The 23,505-nt window shown below is 34.1% G+C and overlaps 1 protein-coding gene across 6 annotated transcripts in view; it reads left to right on the top strand.

The window, feature by feature from the left end:
• Positions 1-23,505, top strand: part of EPHA7 (EPH receptor A7) — a 216,539-nt gene that overhangs the window by 166,655 nt on the left and 26,379 nt on the right. For 4 of the 6 annotated variants that reach the window (XM_044674197.1, XM_044674195.1, XM_044674194.1 and 1 more), the window contains exons 6-8: positions 11,220-11,344; positions 14,581-14,764; positions 22,793-22,901. In XM_044674197.1, coding sequence (XP_044530132.1) covers positions 11,220-11,344; positions 14,581-14,764; positions 22,793-22,901 — 418 coding nt within the window. The remainder of the gene's footprint in view (positions 1-11,219; positions 11,345-14,580; positions 14,765-22,792; positions 22,902-23,505) is intronic. The other 2 variants (XM_044674199.1, XM_044674198.1) reach the window with 1 other exon arrangement.

Here is a 23,505-nt window from a genome sequence, read left to right as displayed (position 1 = left end):
GAGAGAGAAAATTAGATGTCATAAAGAGGGACTAGTAATCATGTCAATTTGATAACAATATACAGTGCTAGAAATGTAATAATGTGCAATAAGCCTAGAAAACAGCTTCGCATCAGATCATGAAAAGCTTTAATTGCTAAACAAAGGGATCTGTATTTTATCCTAGAAGTAATGGAAGCCTGTGGAGCTTCTTGAGCAGGGCAGTGCTGTGGACTTTAGGAATATCAGCTTAGCAAGCATGTAAAGGGTGAATTGGAGAGGAAAGAGAATGAAAGCAGTGAAACCAATTAGGAAGCTTTTGCAGTAGTCCAGGGGATAGGCCATAGGGGCCTGAACTAGGATGTCAGCCATATGAATGGAGAAAAAAGGGGAAAGATGAAAGATATGTTATGGAGAGCAAATCTACAAGATATGACAACTAATTAGATATGAGTGGTGAGAGGAAATAGTTGAGGATGACTTTGAAGATGCACACCATGGTTAACTATAAGAATGATAGTTCCCTTGAAAGAGAAAAAAAAGTTAAGGAAAGAGGTGTTTATTTGAAGGGGGATCAATCATGAGTTTTGTTTGTACATGAAATGCAAGTGGAACATCCAATTGAAAGTATCCCATAGACCATGATATGAGATAAGAACTCAAGTGAGAGACTACGGTTGGATAGCTAAACTTGGGTGTAATCTACATAGAGATGAGAGCTGAATCTCTGGGGTTGATGAAATCATCTAAAGAAGAGCTTTGAGAAAAAAGAAAAGAGAGCCTAGGAGAAAGCCTTGTAATTCATTCATATTTAGGGGGATAGTGTTTAGATTGTCAGACTGAGACTGAAAAGGAATAGTGAGAATGGTAGAACTAAAACCAATAGATAATAGTCACAAATACCCAGGAAAAAGAAAATATTCAAAAGGAGAGGGTGATTAGTGATCACAAGATGCAAAGAGGACAAGAAATAACAGGTCAGAGAGAGCAAAAAGTCATTTGATTGAGTAATTAAGATATCATTAGTCATTTTTGAAAAATAAATTTCAGCTGAATGGCGAAGCTCAAAGCCAGTCTGTAAAATTGATGTTGATAGTTAAAGAAGGGGTTAAGGGATGAGAAAAAAGGAATTAGAGATATTAAATATAGACCAATTATTTTTCTAGGAATTTAACTATGAAAGAGAGAATTAGGTCAGTAGCTTGAGGTTGAAGTGAAGAATGTTTTTCTTTTTTTAAAAAGGATAGGAAGACTTTTGCATATGTGTAGGAATCAGTTTGGGATCCAATAAAAGGTATGGAAAGTGAGAAGGTGAAAGAGAGGGTCGGGTTTAGAGAGTAAGGATGATGACTACATGGTAGGTTGTTGAAGAAGTGAGGATCACAGGTTTAAGGGTAAAACAAGACATTTCACCTTTGTGATGACCCTTTCAAAGACTGAAGAAAGGAAGAGAAATTAAGAGATGCTATCAATGTTTTTGGAGATGTAGAATAATAGGGAAAAGGGATATCTTGGATAATGGCCCTTTTTTCCATTCAAGTAGAAAATAAAGCCCTCTCCTGAGTCATGAAAGAAGTAATTCATCTAAGAGGCTTAAGAATAGAAGAAATTTAGGGAAGCACTTCTGTATTCTTCATAGCATCTAGGATAGTCATTTGGAAAAAAAAAGATGCTCAATAAATACTAGAGAAAAAATAACAGGAATATATGAAGTGAGAAAAGGAAGGAAAAGAAGAAAGCCAGAAAAGAAAAACTAGAAGGAAGGAAGACTTTATATATTCCACAGTGATTCGCATTCCTGGCCTTGGAAAGGAGGATAGATTCCATTTTTTAAAGTGCCTAAGCATTTTTTATAAATATTTAGCAAACAATTAAAAAGCTTTATTGATGCCCTTTTGCCTTTAATACTACAGTCATGTCCTGATACATGTGGGAAGCCCCACCTACCATGGAGATCTCCTTTATCACAAAAAATCGCAAGTAACACTAATCATCAGAGGAACCACACCTGACAATTCATGCAACATTTCATACCCTTGTATCTCACATCTCTACTGATAAAAGGGATTTATGTTTTAATACCTATTTTCTGGAACCGGTTTTCATACACTTTTTATTTAACACTGGGTATTATAGCTTTTTATATTGGTGTCACCTGTCATTATTGAACTGGAAAATTTAGAAAGGCGGGCACTAGATTTTTTCACAATATGTTTCCTTTCCCAACTTCTAGTACCAAGTTCTACACATAGCAGGTGCTTAAAAATACTAATGTATGTTTGTGGTTGTGCTTCAAAATATTTATATGACTTTGTAGTGATGAGGTCCTTTTAAAAACTCTGAGCCCCAGTGGGGTTTGTCATTGTTAGGCTCTACCTCCAATGGCTGCCCTTTCCCTCTCCCTTTCTAGCCAGGTGCATTCAACCTGCCTGCTCTCCCTGTGCTGGGATTGGTTCCTGTCCTAACAAGAAGCATATAAGAAACTCCTGGCTGGTCTAGATGTCATTATCAACGTCAAGACCTCACAGTCTTCTGCTTGCTGATGCCTAGTATTGACTTTGCTGTCTGCTTGTCTGTCTGTCCGACCCACTGCTTCACCCTGGCTACTGGTAACTGTGTTCTCCATAGTCCCTGTTTCATTTCCTTGCCTTTCTCACCACTGTCTCACTCTCACCTCTGATGGCTCAACTGTCTTGTCTGCCTGACCTTGATCCACTGCATGTTTGTTTTTCCAGGTTCCTGACTCACTACTTCATCTTAATCCCTGTTAATCGCATGCCTCAGACATAAAACTCCTGGTGTTTATGAACCTCTGATGGCCACAGACAGTTCTAATGCCCTCCTTCTCATTCCAGCATTCTAGGATCCTGCCTGCCAACCTATTTATAGATCTCTATTTGCCTTGTCCTCCAATGTCTGCATGCCCTCTGGCTGCTGCCTGTTGTCTAGAAACCACCCAACAGTTCCTATCTTGTCTTTGTTTTCTCAGAACCCTGACATTTTCTCTCTGCCCTCTGCCACTATTTAATCCCTGGTATCATAGCCATTCCCAGGATAGAGGTCATGAATTAGACTCACTAGCCTAGGGGTCAGCAACCTTTCTAAAATGGTATATTTTGTCTCCTGTCATTTACTGCTTTCCTGACAGAAGAGGGGTGAGATGACAAAGAGGAAAGAAATAGTCTGTAAGGAAATTAATAATAATAATAATAGCTTGAATTTTATATAGTGTTTTAAAGTTTCCTAGCTACTTTCCATATATTATCTCATTGGAATCTCATAATAACCTTGTGAGGTTGGGAGCAGAAGGGTTATTATCCCTAAAGACACAGGGTCTTATTCATAGATAGCACTTAAATGTTTATTGAATCAATTAACAAGAATACTCCAGAGCTAGATAAGCATAGCTGCTTTAGGTGAGGTGCTTATCAATTTTGTTAGTGAACTTGGGTCCACTGAACCACTCTCTGTTTCCTTAGTTTCAGTTTCATTAAAAATCTCACATGTATAGAGAAGAGCTTTAGAAGACAACTTTTTTAATAATGGAAAGAATTTTGAACTAGAGTTAAATGACCTGATTTGGAATCCCAGTCCTCATCTTAACTATATAAGTTAGAGGCAGTTTCCCCATTTTATAGATGAGGAGTCTGAGACTGAGAGAAATCAATGGATTTTCCCAGGGTGAAATACCTAGTAAATATCTGAGATCAAATTTGAACCCATGCCACACAGCTATTTAGTTACACTAATGAGACTGAAACACAAATCTACTGACTACTTGTCTGATGCTCATTCTACTATATTTCGTATCTTACTAGTATTTGCATATTATATATGGCTTTTTCCCATATTAGTCAATCTCAGAATTCATTTGGAAAAAAGTAAGAAATGATTCTTAACCAGCTGCAGTTTTAAAGTATATATAAAAATTTATGAAATATATTAAAAAGTATAACAAGTAAAAGCAAAAAGGCAGGTGAAACTAGAAGAAAATATTTTTTCCAAAAAAATTGATTCTTAGTTAATACCAAATGCAATATTATGAAGTTAAAGAATAATTATCTTGAATGCATGGAAATACTTCAGTTCAATTCTGTCTAAAAGTATTTTGATCAAATACATCATGTTGAAGTTGGACTTCCAAATAATTGAGTGTTTCGTTTTGCTGTTCTTTCATCTTTTTTGTATTATCTACCTACATTAGATAACATATTTCATTGCCAATCAATCATGAGATAGTAAGTATTAACCTCATAGCATAAATAGATATTTAGAGACCTCTGGATACAAGGGTGAGTTGAGAGGTAGACAAGGGGAGTGGATAAAGGATAAATAAAGAAGACCAAGGTTCAAGATCTGCTTGTGATACATACTTGCTAGCCAAGCATAGGCAAGTTATTTAATTTTTCAATGTCCCTAAGAAACTAAGATTTTAATGTATAGAGCTGTTGCTGATTTGCATTGATGAAAGGAATTCCAAAATCAAAGTTCTTTACACAGAAGAAATCACATGTAATTATTTATTTTTAAGGAATTCAGGAATCACCTTCAAATTAATCACAGGTATAGAATACACCCATATTTTCAGTCAGAGATAATGAAATCGGTGATTCTTGTGGAATATATACTTTTCACAAACTGTCTTATTAGGCCATCTTTAATGGGTTTTTTTTTTTTTGCTCTTCAAGGAAGTACTCTGTAACATGCTATAGAAACTTAGAAGTCCAAATAGTGAAGCTGTTAATTTTGACATACCTGTTGTATTTTATATTTCCAGCCTGGACATACATTAATATAATTGTACTAAAATTTGACTAGGTGAATTCTAATCAGGATACAGATGTACTATGTGCTCATTTCCCATTTGTAACCCAATTGGATCTATATGCTACCTACTTTTTATCATAAATATATCGGATGTGCAGTAAATTTTTAGTCAATTTACCAGTAACTATATTTAAAGTTTTTCTTAAAAATTAAACTTGTTCTGTGTGACTTATCTGAACATTATAGAATAAATATGTAACAACTAAGTTTTGTGTAGCTTCCTACTTCAGATGTCTTTCTGCTCCAGTAATCCTCCAATTCATCTGCCACAGCAATTTTGTTAAAGTGTAGGTCTGACAATGTCATCTTGTTACTGAGTAAATGAAGTGGCTCCCTATCATCTCCAGGATCAAATATTAAATCTTCTGGTATTTAACATTCTTCACAAATGGGCTCCTTCCTACTTTCCCAGCCTTCTTATACTTTACTCACTTCCACACCCTTTACATTCCAACTGTATTACCTATCTGCTGTTATTTAAACCTCAGTGCTTTGCAATAGCTGCTTCCCCCTTGACGAGTGCTTTCCCTCCTCAACTGTTTCTACTAGCTTCCCCTTTCTCCTTCAGGACTCAGCTCAATCTTCTCTTCTGCAGGAATCTTTGTCAACCACTTCCCCTCTGCCACTTTTGCTTTCCTTATGAGCTTACCTTCTATCTACTCTCTATCATATATGTATATGTTTGTATGTTGGATGACTTGGATGTATGGGTTATCTAGTTTTGCTCACATATGGCATGAATATATCAAGATAAGATCTGTAATTTGGAAAGCCTTATTCTAAGTCAGTGATTCCCAAAGTGGGCGCCACTGCCCCCTGGTGGGTGCTGCAGCGATCCGGGAGAGTGGTGATGGCCACACTTTTTTTGTATTACATTCTATTCTGAGTTCAATAAATAGTTTCATAATTTCCTGGGGGCGCTAAGTAATATTTTTTTTCTGGAAAGGGGGCAGTAGGCCAAAAAAGGTTGGAAACCACTATTCTAAGTCAAAAGAAGATGGCTGAAATTTCCATCCTTATGGAGGATGTCTGGGATGCATTGATGGTGATCTTGAAGGGGAAGGATAGGTAACATTGAGAATAGCTTTTACTGGGTAGTCACTCCTTTTTACTCCTGTCTTCAAAAAGTATTAGTATAGAATAGTGGTATCAAACTGAAAAAGAAAAGGGGAGGCCAATAAAGTATACATAAAGATCCCTAAAAGACGCTTGTTGACTTAGAAAATCACACATTCCCATGGTCTATTTTCTATTGTATTTTTGTTTATTTTGTTAAATATTTCCAAATTATATTGGTCCATCCTACTCCTTGGAATGGGGCCAGGCTTCATGTTTAATAGCTCTGGTCCAGAATAAATATTAAATATATCTCAAATTTGGTAGTCTAGGGCTTTAATTCTTTTGGGATTCAGGATAAACTTTACTTTCCCTAGTTACTCTACAAAAGATAGTATCACTTAGCTTATGCTCCTCAGGTTAGCTTCTCGTGAAATCCTTCTTTTATGAAGAAATAGTCCCACAGAGCAAGACACCACTTTAGCAAACAATGATCAGAAAGCATGAGCCTTATGCAAATTAAATGACAGAATTCACAGGAGTATAGGAACTTTTCACATGGGAAGCAGTATAAAACATAAGCTCTCCACAGCGAGAAAAGTATCATTGGGGAAGTCTACATTTAGCAGGCTTTAAGATTTTAGGAACAAGAATCCTCCTACAAATTGGGGAAGGAGCAGCTCTCTCACTGACTCAAGGAACTTGCATTAGTCATTCAGATGTTTGTGTCTTGCCTTTCTCTCTTCACCTCTTTCCTGTTGTACTTCTTTCTCTCCTCTCAACTCTTTCCATGAAGAACATAGTGAGCTCAGAGATTTTTTTAGTCAATAATAAGCTGTATCTCCCTTCCCTTAGAAATATCCTGAAGGGTACCTAGGCTATCTATGAAACAATTGTCCAATTTTGCTTTTGATTGTGTGGGGGTATATGTATATATATAGTTATAGTTATATGTAATATATATGTATATTATTATTTATATGTCTGACATTTCTTCCTCTTGAAGGAAAAACTTAGATTTAAATGACAAGATTCCACATTGGCTTTTGACCTTTGCATATAAATTGAGACTGAAAAGCATATAAATGAACTTTTTAAGATAACTAGTCTTCCAAACATAAATATTCACATGTCTAGTGAATGTGTTGTTTCTAAGACCAACTGAACGTGTCTTATTTGGTGTATTGCACACATACATTATCTCTGGATCATAGCTGAGAAGTTGTAGGTTCATTTGCATTAGAACTTTCTGGACTATCTGCTCTGGAAAATAATGGCCAGTTTGAAGCCCAGATGACTTAGAGTTCTTTTTTTTTTATCAAATCCAGCAGAATTCTCTTTTCTAAGTGTTAAAATAGTAAAAAAAAAATACACATTTTTTTTCTTGAGCTAAATGCTGTATTTGAAGGACTTTTTAAAAGGTGAAAGGTTACATTCCAATTCCTGCCATTCAAGTGATGCTGCCTTATGTGACATATGCTGCTACTTTTGCCTGTCTACCCTATTCTGCTGTGGGACTGGATGTTATGTCAGCAGGGGATAAAAAAAGAAGTAGGCATCTGTTTAGACAGGAAATGAGGAGTACAGTTGCCTAGAGATGTGTCCTTAGTGTACGATAGAAATATGATATTGTCTATTGTTACACGATAAGGTAATGTTAGCCTAAGAATGTGATAATGTGTCTCTTCAAGTAATAACCTGCTCCAAATTCCTTAGTGCTTTGCTTCAAATGATACATATTCCTCCTCCTTCTTTCTTGGATACTTTTTGGCCCTAATTTTGGTTATAATGTCTCTCTGAAAGCATGAAATAGGAATGAAATAATAAATGATATTTTAATGTGACATATGGCAACCAATCTTATAGTATCATACTTACATTTGATATATCTCAATATTAAGGATCAAAATAGTTCTGTTTGTTCCCCAGGCAAACTTATAGAAGTACATATCCTATACAACCTTTCCCCTACTCTCCTCTTTACAAATTGCAAAGTCCGAACGGTCCCTTCCTCCTCAAAAATCACACAATTATTATTTCCAGAATAACAAATTATTTCTATTCTATAGAACAGAACAACTATTTGAGCAGCCCAAGTTATTAATAATTCCAAATGGTTAGCCTTTATATAACTTTTCCTATGTGTCAGGTGCTGTGCTAAGCATTTTATAATTATTATCTGATTTTTATCATCTATGGCTATTTTGTGGGATTTTTATATGTGTGTGTATGTATGTATACAAATGCATGAATGATCTATGATTTGTATCTCATTTAATACTTAAAAAGTAAGTGGAGTCAAAGAAAGGTTAAAAGACTAGCCCAGGGTCATATAGATCAGTGGTTCCCAAACTGTATTGGCCTACCGCTCCCTTTCCAGAAAAAACATTACTTAGCCCCCTGGAAATTATTTTTTTTTAATTTTAATAGCAATTAATAGGAAAGATAAATGCACCTGTGGCCATCACCTCTTCGCTGGATCGCTGCAGCACACACCAGGGGGCAGTAGCGCCCACTTTGGGAATCACTGATATTGATCTTAAACATCAGAGCTGGGATTTAAACCCAGGTATTCTTGACCACAAATCTTGTATCCTACTGTAGCTCCCATTTGTGTGTGTTTTTTTTAAATCCTTACCTTCTACCTTAGAATCAATACTATATATTGGTTGCAAGTCAGAAGAGTGATAAGGGCTAGGCAATGGGGGTTAAATGACTTGCTCAGGGACACGCAGCTAGGAAGTGTCTGAGGCCAGATTTGAACCTAGGACCTCCCGTCTCTAGGCCTGGCTATCAAATCCACTGAGCAGCCTATGAGCTCCCCCATTTGTATTTATATTACATGCATGAAATGATGCCATATAATGGACATAGTGCTATTTCCCCCTTCATTTATTATCTAATACTTTGTTCATTTATTAAATTACACTAAATTTCTTTTCACAATTTCCTCTCCTAGAGCATCAAAAATTTTAGAAATCATGCCATGTATCATAAATTGTCTAAAGAGAGAGAGAGAGACATATAGACAGAAAGACTAACAGACAGGGAGAGGCAGCTTAATTATTTAATCAATAGAAGATTAGCCTAGATGTCAGAAACAACTCGGGTTCAAGTGTTTCCCTGATTAGATATTAACTATATAATCCAAAGCAAGTCATTTATCCAGGAAATTCTGAGACCTAGGTTCTTCACTGTCAGTATTCTATGCCAAAAAAATCACAAATACTTCTGTAGCTACTATATTTACTCTCCCTCCTCCAAAAAAAAATTGTACATGTATATATTTTGCATATGATTTGGGACAGGTCGTTGGCACAGTGTATATAGTGTTGAGTCTGGAGTCAGGTAGCTGTGACTTCAAATCTAACTTCAGATATTTACTAGCTCTGTGATCCTGGCCAAGTCAACTAACTTCTGTCTGCTTCTGTTTTCTCAACTGTAAAATAGGAATAATAATAATACCAATTCCTAAGGACACTGTAAATTTCAAATGAGATATTTATAACATATTTGACCTCGTGCCTAGTATATATTAAATGTTTAAGAAATATTTCCTTCCTATTTTATATTTTTGCATACTTTATCCTTTTGTGGACTCCTCTATACATTCAATTGTGTCTGTTTTTTTAAAGACTTCCAAGAAACTTTGTTTTCCTATTTGGTCGTTAGAGAGGAAAGCAGTGGTATTTTTGCCTTTTGCAAAAGGGAAAACTGAGTCTCAGAGAGGTTGTGATGTGGTTCAGTACTATACAGTTTATAGTTGAAAATGTGAGAATTTGAACCTTGTATACTTACTTCCAGTTAGTCTTTTATCCCGCACTCCCCATGTGTCCTCTATTTTATAACTTGCATAGTAACACATGGTTGCTTTTTCAGCTTCCTAAGGAAGAAAGAGAATATGAATCCCAATAGGCACAGTGATGATGCCTATATCTCCTGCAAAGGACAGCATGCCTTGAGTACAAATATTTTATTATGTCTTGGAGCCAAGTTTTTCTCTTTAGAAATAGATCCAAATTTAAAATCTAACAGGAAAATAAAGTTCGGTATTAAGCATTTTGCTTTATTAGCAACTCTCTTGAAACTCCTCCAGTCAGTCCATAGTTTACTGAGAAGCTGAATCTCAGCATCCCCTTCAGGGAAAGTTGCCCCACTTAATCTGCCCTAGTTATGCTATTGTTAAATGTAGTCTGAGGGGAAATGGGAGTCATATATCTTGCCTGTTACTCCCTCAAGATAGCCAAGACCAGAAGGAAGCAGAAAATTATGCTTTCTAGGTACCAAAATAAGCTATCACTAAAGAAACAAAATAAAGCCAAAGGGATAAACATGGAGAGCAATCTTAGATAGCTTTGGCTATGTCTAACTGATTCTCTGTCAGCAGGAACGTTAATGATTTTGGACATCTGAAAATTAAATTAACAGCCTGAAAATATTCTACAGAATGAGATAGTACGTGATACATGAAACATAATGACCCCACGGAAATTCAGCCAGGGCACTTCAGTCTCTCATTTAGACAGAGAAGACAACTAGTTAATCATCACTGAGCAAATTAGACAGAACAAATTAGTTTGCTATATTCCAGAGTCTTAGCTACCAAAAGAAGTATATGCTGCTAATTAGAATGAAAATACTCTAAGCATTCTTTTATCTAAAGAGAGGGAGAAAGGGAGCTTGTGGTTTTGTTCTGCCATTGCCAAAGCAAGAAGCCTCATTGAGGCAAGTCTAAAGTTGCATCAGTGCAAGAGTCTATCTATGCCTGTCCTTTCACAACCTTACCACCCTGCAAAAGATCTGACAGTGCCTTGGATGAAGCCATAATCGTCTGCAATAACAATTCCAGTTCTTTGGGATTCTCTAAACAATGCTGCAAGAGAAACATTAATAAACGATGGGTCATTTTCTGGATTGGAAATTAAACGTAACTGCTTGCAAGAATTCTCCAGCATGACCCTAGCTTTTGCTTTTTTAAAAGTTCATTTCAGTAGCATGTGCAATAAATATTTGTACTTTTAATTTATCACAAGAGATTAATCTGAAATCATTTTCTGGCCTTAATTAGCATTCATTTGCTTAATTGTCATTCTCATCCCCATCACTTCCAGTTTTTCACTAACTTGAACAATGCTATCTTCTGCTGTTTGCACTTTAATTTAAATTTCTATTAAGGTTTATGAACAGTAATAAGGTCCTGTTTGAATATTCATTAGCTTTTGAATTGTGAGCTATGAAAAGGTGCTTTCTTTTACCTTAATGAAACTGGCACAGCATGGGACTGATCAGTTGTGACATTTGATTTGAAGCATCCAGTGAATTTTCTCATTGTTTATTGACACATCTTGTCCAAACAGCTCCCTCGCAAGTTAGTGGAGTAATGAAGGAGAGAGTGCTGCAGCGGAGCGTCGAGCTTTCCTGGCAGGAGCCAGAACATCCCAATGGAGTCATCACTGAATATGAAATCAAGTATTACGAGAAAGTAAGTGCTAAGAGCAGCTAAAATGTACAGCGGTGTGCTGTGCACATCATGTCAGCCGACTCTATCAGAGACAAAAGTTGGTAATTATACCAACTATTATCTGTCAGCCATCTATTTGGAGCCACTTCAAAATTCATAGTTAATTTTACCCATTTTTAATAACCATCTCCCAGATTCTCTGGTTAATTATTATAATTATAATTTCTCTGTGTTATATTTGTATGTTACACAAATGAAAATAATCCACTTGATAGCATACTTTTCTAGTCAGTTTTAATATTATTAAAAGAATTAGATTCAGCATGTTTTTGTAACGTGGAAATTTTAGCCTACCCTTCTCCTTTCTTAATTTTTGTTTTTTTGTTTTTGTTTTTATTTTTATGATACTACTTGGGGCCTTAACTCTGAAATATTGGATTGTACTATAATGCTGAAATAAAATAAAATATAGGACCTGACTACTTCTCTTTTTAAAAACAAACAAAAACAGAGTTGGAAAATGTGAAATGTTTTTCTAGGTTCTTCCAGTTCTTTCCACTGACTTAAAAGCTTTTCAACAAAAAGTTTTATATTATTACTAGAACTGAAAAGATGATGTTTTCTTATACTAATTATGGATGAACTTTGGTAATATATGAAGGCATTCCCATGTTATGCTTTTACAATAAAGCTCATGTGGTGCTTATCAAATAACAGAGAAACAATTTCAAAAGTTTCAAAAATCATTACATTAATATTAAAGCACCTTCTTCGATAAACATATAAATAAAATTTATGAAAACAAATATGAATACACAAGTAAATAATCCAAAATTATTTGTTAGTAACAATGCTTAGTTTTTTTCTTTATTCAGAATTGTTGCATATATCAATTTTGACACACATATACAATCTCAGATAGCCTATTAATATTTTATTCTAGGTAAATGGTTGGGTGATATAAATATTATATATTTAATCTAATTGGTATTGTTTATGTGACATATTTCTAGTTATTAAAGTGTGGTGAACAATTTCCATTCATTCACATTTTAAAATGTTTCCCATCTATATTTTTATTAGAAAAATTCATTTTTAAAAAGATAATAATTATAGAATTAAGTTAAAACTATTTTATTTGAAGATAATTTAATACTGTATACTTAGTTATAAGTGACAAAATTTTAAAAACCTAGAACATTGTTAACTTTGACAGCTGTTCACCTTTTGTAGGTTATCTATTGCTCCCTAAACCCAAATAGCCAGTTTGTATTTATAAGAGAAATGGAATGAGGGGTACTTTAAAAAAGAGCTATTTTCATATGTAAATAAGTTATTTCAGTAAGTAAAACAGCTTATTTCTACAATCAACTAGTGTAGAAATTATTGTACCATCTATTTATTGTAGAATTTAGATTAAGATTTTTTAAAAGACTAACTTTTAAGTGGTTATTTTTACATTAACATATTACTTTGTATTTCTCCTGACAAAAGTTTCCTTTTGAATGTCCCCCTTACTAATAGCAAAAGCAATCTGACCTCATTGCTAAAGATTCTTTTCTGTTTTCTTTTTATTTGCAATTAGCTCTAAGAGTTACCCAAAGTAACAAGACAAGGTGAATTTAATGTGTATTTTTCTGCTTGGAAAAATAACTTATTACAATGTATGTGAGCACCATAAACTTAGAGTTTTAGCTTCTAACAATGTATCTTCCAATTCTTTTAACTCAAAGTATAGATATTTAAGTTTATAAAAAACATCTTTAATTTCATAGATGAGTATGATAAATCCATTCTGAAATACACAGTACCTTAAATAATCTCAGTCAAATCTATAAAATGGTAAGTAAATTGTTTGACAGACTTTCACTCAAGAACTAGCTGTTTTGCTGTCACACAAATCCATTCACACCTGTATAGCTAAATCCAAAATATGGATTTATTATAGCTAGGTAAAATACTTAGATATTGTTGACACACTTAAAAATCATTAAGTGACATTTGCCACATTTTTAAAAATAAGACAAAAGTATGGAAAGTGATATATAAAAGTGGACATTTTCAGAAAGAGTGGCAAATGTCCATAAACCCTTCTACTATAGAGGCTGAGGCTAATGGATCATTGATGTTGGGAAGTCTGAGTTGTAATAAGGATAAAGCCAGTCAGATATGTTTATAATATGTCTAATACCAGTTGGGACTGCCACCTAAGGAGGGTAAACCTCAGCCCAGGTTGATAATAGAGCAGGTCAGAACTTCCATAATGATCACAAAAATGGGGACAAGGACATGAGTGGCTACTTCACTTGTAGCCTAGATGAGATAGAGGGACCCAGGCTCAAAAAGATGTTTGAATAATTAATTAAGTAAAGTGGATTTTTATGTAACATTTTTCTCCCATAAGTACGAATATACCTCAATTAGTACAAATAATGAACCTGCTGGTATGATCAGGTATATTTTAATTTGCATTCTTCAAAAAGTATACTTACTTTATGTAAAATATGGTAGTTAGTTCCAGCCCAAAGGAAATATATAGTGTAAATTTGAATGAGTTTGCTACTTTAGGGGATTCATTTTTCACATTAATCGAGATCTAGCTACACAACTAAAGGAAAGATATATGCAGAGGGTATTTATTTCTTTTTTTGCTCATTTACTTTGTTTTGAAAAGGCTTGTGAATGATTACTTTTTATTATTTATAATCAATTTTTGTTCCAAAACATATCAAACAGTATATGAGAAAATGGTTTTTTGAAACTTACAAAAGGAAATCAGTGAGGAAGATTCTCCAAATATTTTTTCATTCTCAGAGGAAAATGTAATCAATTTCATTTTATTAACATGTAAGGGGAAAATTTTTTTAAATTCTATTATAGATTTACAGTTCTCTACTGAGAGCCATTCTTTCTTATTTTAACTCAAGAAAAAAATATTGAGTCTATTTGTAGCTAAACATTCCCTCTTCAAAGTACACCTCCTCAAAAAAAAAATCATGATTGGATTTGGCTTTATAATTGTAATGAAAGTGCTCATTTTCTCTCTGGAATTTTATGACTAAAGACATGTGCTTGCCATTTACATTTTATATCAACTTAGGAACACCTCAGTGAAACAGCAGTGTGTAACACTCCACAGGGTGCAGTGTAGTCTTTATGAGAACAATACGGCAAATTGAAATAAATGGGCAAGAATTGGTTGTCACATTGCCTGGTTGCAACAATAATTAAATATGCCCTGTAAATATTGTTTCTAGGATCAAAGAGAGCGGACCTACTCGACAGTAAAAACCAAGTCCACTTCAGCCTCCATTAATAATCTGAAACCAGGAACAGTATATGTTTTCCAGATTCGTGCTTTCACTGCTGCTGGTTATGGAAATTATAGTCCCAGGCTTGATGTTGCTACACTAGAGGAAGCTACAGGTAAAATGTTTGAAGGTAATTACCATCAATGTTTTGGATTCTGACCCTCTCTAAGTCTGATACAATCTTCAAAGATTAATGTGTAGTGAGAATCTGGATCAATTGTCATTTCCACATTTTTTATATATAGTCTTTGGGAAGTAAAAGTGAAGACTAAACTTCAAATTTATTGTTGACACTAATCCAAGAGTAAATTATATACATTTATATGACAAATATAAGTTTGCAGTTTCATACCTGTTTTAAAATAACAGTAGTATCTTTTCAGAAGATATGTATATTAGTTTAAGAATGAAATAATTACATCCTCCTCCCTTTCTTGAAAAGAGTGGAGATCACAAAGTTAAATTCTGAATTCCAAAAGTCAGAATCATTGAAGAATTTTTAAATGAGTAGGGAAAGAAATAAGATAAAGTTTCTCCTACCCAAAGAGTTTACTGCCTTGATATATGTAGAGGCTTTACTCTGAAGAATTCAAAGCATAGAACATATGATATTAAATTTGTAGCACCTAATAAACTGCCAGACGAATGGTTCCTGAGCCCAAGAGAATCAAAAACATTCTGGAAAATTTTTGATTAATTCTTTCTTTTCACATGTAATATACCTTTTGTTTTAATGAGATGTGTATTTCTAAGTCTGCATGCAGCTATACATTTATACATATGTGTCTGTATAATTCTTATTTTGCTAGTTGTGGGAAAAGATTTGTGTTTTCTTGATTCTTTAGCCCTTTAGATTTAGGGAACAGTAGGCGTTTAGATATTGCTAGAATGCAAACAAATGTCAGTGCAAAATTGAAGAGTCAGTATGTCTGAAGTTGACGTGGTCAAGATTTCTAAATGAGTTCAAGCAGGGACAATCTCAAGAACCAGGGAGAAGTACCATGTAAACAGTTGCTTCCAAGAAAGTGTCAGAGTTTCTTTGGTCATTTATTCAGTTCATTTATATAATTACAAAATAGCTTGCTCTCCAAAGAACTGAAAAAATAGGTTGTAGAGAGATTATGCATGATTGGAAATAACATACTGAGACATTTCAATTTAATATTATAAGTAATATGGCGGCAGCTAAGTACCACAGTGAATAAAATGCCAGGCCTGCAGTTGGGAGGATTTGGATTCAAATCTGGATTCAGAAATGTCCTCTGTGACCCTGAGCAAGTCACTTAATCCCAGTTGATAGAAATTAATGGTTTTAGAAAGAAAAAAAAGTAGTATGGACGATGCTTTCTGTATCAGGGGACTGATATGTCAAACTTATGATTTAAGAATATCAATTTGGCTGCTATATGGATCATTGATTAGTTAAGATGTCACCCATAGGTTAAGGGGACATAGAATCTGGGATACCAAGGCTGGCCAACTTAGTTTGAACCCCAGAGCATTCTATATTTTAATTCTAAAGCTATAGCTATTTTGGAACCCTTGTTTTCAAATGGAACCTCTGATCCCCAGAACAAGGACTATATCATGCAATTTCTAATCCTTGTCTGAAGACAATAGTAGAAACTCTGATCAGACTTGCCATTCAGGGTGTAGTTGATACCCTGAACATGTGCATGGGTCATTGTTAAATTCTATGGCCACTACAGTTGAGAGTAAAGCAAAAAATAGATACCATTAAGTACTTTAGTTGAGTCTCTAGCCTCTTCATCGAAGCCTTCTGTCTCCTCTCACCTTCATGGACTTAAATTCTGAAACATAAAATATAGATAGTACACATATAGTGGTACATTCTCTATACTCTGTGGACAGGTGATTAGATATCTTATAATGGAATAGGACTAGGTTATTTTACACATCACAATCCTAATCTTGATCTCAAATTGCAACAGTTAAAAATAGGTAAATGGATTTAAATATTTTTTTATGATTGAGCAATTTTATTTAGACATTTTAGAAGACTTGTACTAATTGCAAAGATTTAAAAGAATAAAGTGGCCTTAGAGATAAAAAAAGGAAACTCTCCTTTTGCAGTTAAGGAAGATAAAGACCAAGGAAGTGAATTGAAATTTATGTTACAAATAGCATAGGAAGAGTAGCACTGAGAATGAACTTCAGTCCATTTTTTAAATTAAAACTTAGAAAACTAAAAAAAAAAAACTAAAGTAGAATTTCCTTCTTTTGAAATAATTATTTCACTATTTATTTTGAAACCAATCAGTGAAAAATATCCAGGAGTTTTTTTTTGTTTGTTTGTTCATCAAAAAACAAATACAAAGCCATTAGGGAAATTAATTAGACCTTCTACTCAATAGTCTATGATTGCTACATGATAATGAGAGATCAAAACTGACCTGGTCATAATAATTTATAGAGTTAATAGTGATCGAGGAAGGATGACTATTTTGCCTGGAAATTAGGAATAAGGGAATTTATGTGTTGCTGTGCATTGGGGGAGGCAGAAAGGTGAGAGAACTATTCTTTACCTGGCCTATTTCCCCTCTCTTTTTTTGAATTGAACTGGGCTAAAGTTCATGGTTTTATTTTTCATTTATTATTGAGAGAGTTGCTTCTGTTGAGTCTAAGCTACCTAATTAAATTGTTATAACCTTCATTGGTGGCTTCCCTACCTTTCAAAGGAGGAACTCAAAATTGTATGCTTTCTCTTTCAATAGGAATATATTTGAGTTCATCATGTCAATAAATCACAGGAAAAATCCCTATGCACATGTTGCTACAGAAGCTGTTTGGGTGTTTGTATGTTAAAATATTTAATGATCTTCTCAGTACTCTAAAAAATAGCATGAACCTTGAGTCAGATTTTTGTGAAAATCAAAGGATTAATAATAATTAAAAGCAATGTATTTTCTATTGTTCAGATTTTTATTTCACACATTCTATTTTTTGTAGAACTTTCTAGAATTTGAAGGAGTATATCTGGGAAATATACTTAGTCTTAGTCTATCACTAGTCTTAATTTTCTGATTTTTCTAACCACATTCATTAAGAATAGTCAACCAGTAATGGTCCCCTCAGCCTTTTTATTGCTGTTATAAATAAAATATTGTTGTAGCCAGACAACAAAAAAATTTTGTAATGCATATATATATATATGTGTGTGTGTGTGTGTGTTATATATATATATATATATATATATATGTAAATGTAGACTTAGTGAATATGGGAACTTGGCATATAATGAAGCAGACAATTGAGGTTGAAGATCCAGATCTGACTCTTTCATTGCAGGGGCTGAGGGGGATCATTGTTTCTTTATTGTAATAAAAAATATTTTTAAAAAGGAGAGTTGATACATTTGGATACTAAAACAGCTATTAAAATATTTTGAAAATAGGTTTGTGTGGCTCTTGATAAAATAAAAGTGTTACTACAATCTATCTCCCCTCACTCATGCTGGCTGAACTCTTTCAAATCTTCTTCAAAGCCCAGAATTTCACTTTTTAACAAGTATTCCCATGTGGTTAAGAAAGACTACAGTTCTTTCTTATGTATTCTGTTTGCAGCTACTCTTTTCACATTGTCTAATCTTTGGGGGTGTATAAACCACTTATTAGACTAACACTTTTGCTTACATTAGTAATATTTGTTCATTTGTTTACAATTAAAATAATTCTTAAATTTATTTCTTTTGAGACTAAGATAAGCAGATATGAGGTCTAGTTAATAGAACGTGGAGTTAACTCAGTGCTCTTTGGAAGTTGTTTTTGGTTTTATCCTTGATGTTGAAAACTTCCTAAAATTTTCTGTTTTTCTGCTGTAATAAATTCAGTAGACAGCATAATTGAACATTCTTGGTTTTTAAGAAATTCAGGATATTGTAAAACTTCAGGTTAATCATTCAGAATATTTGTGTCATTGTACAATAAATGTACAGTAATATCCAAGAAGGACTCAATTGGTTAAATATATACTGATCCTGGTGTGTGCCCTGAATGTCTTTATTTCTTCCTACATCCTTGCTATCAAAGGTTTTTTTTTTCCTTTTTTGACTAGCCAACTTTGCCTAAAGCAGAAGCAGAAATGTTTAAAACAAAACAAAACAAAACTAGTCAATTGGAAACTTAAATAGATTTTTGGGGAACATTTGTGTTCTACTTTCATGAACAAGTGAAAAACCAATGAGATAATATCACAAGCTTATATTTAAGAAGTATTTCTAAAGCGATTGCAATAGAGAATATTGCATAACAAATCAAGAAAGTTGAGTTCTTAATCTAACTCTACCATCAATGATGAGATCATGACCTTAATTTTGGACAAATCACATCACCTCTCTGAATCTCTCTTCATCTGTAAAATGGGAGATTAGACTAAATAACCCCTAATGTAGAGTCCTTTGAACTCTAACATTGAATGATATCCTTCATTTGACAAGATAAATACAGAAGTAGCTAATATGGTTATACAATTCTAAAAGGCTGTTGGTTACCCTGGAAAGAATATTATATGGGGACCCATGTGATTTGAGTTTAGTTCTTTCCTCTATCACTTACTAGACCTTGGACAAATAACTATTCTGGGCCTCAGTTTCCACATCTGTAAAATGCCGAGAATAAACTAGATGACTTCTAAGATCCCTTCTAGCTTAAAAATCTATGGACAAGGGGCAGCTGGGTAGCTCAGTGGAGTGAGAGTCAGGCCTAGAGACAGGAGGTCCTAGGTTCAAACCCGGCCTCAGCCACTTCCCAGCTGTGTGACCCTGGGCAAGTCACTTGACCCCCATTGCCCACCCTTACCAATCTTCCACCTATGAGACAATACACCGAAGTACAAGGGTTTAAAAAAAAATCTATGGACCAGGGCAGCTGGGTAGCTCAGTGGATTGAGAGTCAGGCCTAGAGACGAGAGGTCTTAGGTTTAAATCCGGCCTCAGACACTTCCCAGATGTGTGACCCTGGGCAAGTCACTTGACCCCCGTTGCCCACCCTTACCACTCTTCCACCAAGGAGCCAATACACAGAAGTTAAGGGTTTAAAAAAAAAATCTATGGTCCTTTGATCTATGCTATAGTGCTAGGCTGGAGGTTAGAATGACTCATCTTCCTCAGTTTAGTTCTAGCCTTAGATATTTAGTAGTTGTGTGACTGTGGGCAGGTGACTAAACCCTATTTGTCTCATTCCTCATCTGTAAAATGAGCTAGAGAAAGGAAATGGCAAAACATTCCAATGTCTTTGCCAAAAACACCAAATAGGATAACAAAGAATCAAACATGACTGAAGAACAATAAAAATTATTCTATGCCTTGTACATTTATTCTAGTGTTAAGGATAATTGGTATTCTTATTGATCATTCTGTAATCTCTCAAGATCCCAAAGTGCTTTATGATCAAAGAAATAACAAATCGAGTATGCTCAAAATAGCTTTATTGTTGTCTTATTTTATATTCTAATACTTTGAACTTTGGGAACCTAGGCAACATATGTGTACATCACATCTAACCCAAATAGTCATGTAATCAGAACAATCTCTTTACCAGCCACTCTAGGGGAGAAGTATAAAATTTTAAAATATAGCAAAATTATTGTTGTGTTTACAAATTGGGCGGTATCACTACATCTCAAACTTCCTTTCTAAAATCAATTTGTGATGAAATGGGCTGTAATTTTTGCCACCAGTGTTGAATATGGAAAGATTAAAAATCACATTCATGACTGATTCAAAAAGTGAGTGATGCTGAGAGACCTTTTTCCAAACTTTTCAGGCTTAACTATATATAGAAAAGAATAAACAAAGACACACAAATTCCAGTTTGCCATTTATCTTAGTTCAAATCTCTCATTGGAGACTGTTTCTGAAGCTAATGAGGGTATTGAACCTAAGACAAGCAGAGAATTAGACTCATGGGACCCAATCTGATTTGTGGAAAATTATTTCAACCCATATGTGTATAAATCTTTCCACCTACATGAACAGAACTCCTCCATTTTCCTTCCTCTTCAAATCTATTTGAAAAGACAGAATAAGAAAGTAGAAGGAAAACACACCAAACACTTGAAAGCTGTCTTTGGTCAGTTGTTAAACAATAGGTAATAATTCAGAGATTAAAGCTTGACAGTTGTGTTTTTCTGCTCAGCTCCCTCAGGGTGAGTAAAGCAGCAGGTGCTGAATTAGGGAGTGTATGTAATGACTCAGTTCAGAAACTGTGTCTAGACCAGGGACAGGAAGATGTTTTTGCTATTTGATGCATTTTCAGTCCGGGCATACCTGTTGCCAGTGTGCACATATATGACCTCAGATCATTGCAGTCCACAGAGTTGGGGCATGTAATTGAATCATACATTCATAAAAAAGAGCCAATAGAAAGAGCATTATGCTTTTCACTGTGGTAAAGCATAGTGATATTACGCATAATTTACTACTCTATCTGGAGACACTGTCCCTTATCCCCCCAGAGAGAGTAAAGGATTTTCCACTCACTCTCCCTTGCATCAGAGAATGCAGATGTTTATTGCTTCAAGAGAAAATCATATTCATTTTCATGGCATTGCAAATTATAAGGAAGTACTTGCAAACTGGATGTTACAGTAGGATGAGTATTCATCAGTTATTATTTTATGTGTCTCTTATGGGTATGTGAAGCTTATTGTTCCTCATTGTTTCAATGAGGACTGAATATTTAAAATTAAAAAGAAAAATAAGATAATCATTCAGTTCCTCTTTTATTTTTGCCTTTGTAATCTTCAGTGCTAAATACTGTCTAAAGCACAGTGAGCACTGGATAAATGCTTATTGAATCTAACCTAAACTAACCTAACCCAGCCGAACAATGGAACACAGCAAAAAACATACATTTAAAAAACCTCGATTGATCTGGAAGTTAATCGGAGAAAGAGAAATCATAATTATAGAAAATTCAGTATTTTACAATCCTGAAAAGGCACAATGATTTAAATCCATCATATACAAAATGTTTGTATTAAAGGTTTTCCATTGCATTTGCTTTCAAAGGACAAAGAGCTAAAAATAACTTCAGAACTCATCTAGCCTAAATTCATAATTTCATAGATAAGGAAACTAATCCCCTAAAAGATTGAATTATTTTCCTAAGGTCACAGAGTGAGTTAGTAACAGAACTGAAGTTGGAATTCAGGTATCTAGACTTTTCCAAGGTCCTTTCCACTATAAGTTTTCCCTCATTCATAATTTCCATTTTAATTAAAATGAGAGCTAATAAAGTACACTTAAGAATGCTTGAAGGGAAGAAAACAATCTTACATAAATAGGCTATGCTTCTCCCCTTTAATGTTGTTTATTCTCTTTTTACTTAGTATGCACATTTTTAAAATATAAAGAAAATTTCAGCCAAACTCATATGAATTATGATGCATCTTAAATGTCTTGAGTTCTTTTTGCTTGTATAGTGCTTTATTTTCATGGTGATGATTTTTAGAAATGATCTCATGTTTCCATAAGTGCTTCAGAACAAAATTGATATATGTATGTATATATATATGTATATATATATATATAAAACTCACAAGGAACCTCAGATTTATTATAAATAAATGCTTGTTGATTGATTGCTGATTTCTTTGTCCCCATTGTACTAGTGGAAAAAGGAAAGCACAGAGGGACCAAATGACTAGTTCCATTTCACAGTGAGCCAATAGCAGAATAAAGTTTAGAACCTGAGTCCCTTGACCCTTATAATATTCAGAAAAATGTATGTTTATTCAAGAAGATAGTCTAGAATCTTTATCTTAGAAACTGTCAATAGTGGAAAAGCTAGTTGTTGCTGCTTTTTGCCTACCTGTAAAATTAATAAAACATATTTAAAGTATCTTGATAGTAGCCTAATATTATGTTATAGACCCCTTTGATAGTCCATTGAAACCTATGGACCCCTTCTAACATTTCAAAATATATAAGATTACAATAGAAATCAATTATTTTAAATACAGTAGTGAAATAAAGAAAAAGAAAAGCTCATTGTTCTCACACCCCAGGTTAAGAACCTCTGTGTTATAGACAAGTAAATAGACTGTTATGATTTTTTTTCTTATAAGGGTTTATCTGACCTATCCAGTGCTTCTACATATTTTTGAGTTATCCTCTGGTACTTTTATCTCTTTGCAGCCACAGCCGTCTCCAGTGAACAGAATCCTGTAATTATCATAGCTGTGGTTGCTGTGGCAGGAACTATCATTCTGGTTTTCATGGTATTTGGCTTCATCATTGGAAGAAGGTATAGCACACAGTTGTACACATTTCTAGCTTAACTTGTTTGGTCTTTTCTGAGCTGGACTAACCTGTAGCATGTTAGATTCTGATATATGAAAATTTAAATCATAATGAAAATGTTCCTCATCATAGCAGGATAAAGGACATGCATTCAATGTAGAGGAATAGCTTAAGTTCTCTTTTTATTTTATTATAGAAAAAAAGTTTATTGTGGTGGGTTTTTTCAATAAAACCAACCTATTTGGCTATCTTTCAGGTATTTTTTTTTGCATTTCCAATGCAAAATACCTAGGAAGACAGTTTTAGTCTTGAAGCTATTTGAGCAATTGCATTTAGAGATGTGTTCTATTTAAAATTGTGCTAAATTTTAAATTCAGTGCTAAATTTAAAACAATTGTATTTTTCAGTCAAGAAAATTTAGAACCCTCACTCATTTGGAAAACTAAAACCGGACTTTTTATTCAGTTTGAGTCTCAGGGCCTTGAAGATTAGTATCATGAAATATATTCATTTTTTCTTCATGGAATTAACTATTATTAAATATATTTTATAATATGAAAGGGGATTTGGTGTTCTAAAATTTTAGTTTGCTTGTGATTAAGTAAAGA

Source organism: Gracilinanus agilis, chromosome 4 (genome assembly GCF_016433145.1).
Source record: "Gracilinanus agilis isolate LMUSP501 chromosome 4, AgileGrace, whole genome shotgun sequence".
NCBI lineage: Eukaryota > Metazoa > Chordata > Mammalia > Didelphimorphia > Didelphidae > Gracilinanus > Gracilinanus agilis.
Note: the sequence above shows the minus strand (reverse complement) of the source record. Positions and strands in the feature narration are given on the sequence as shown.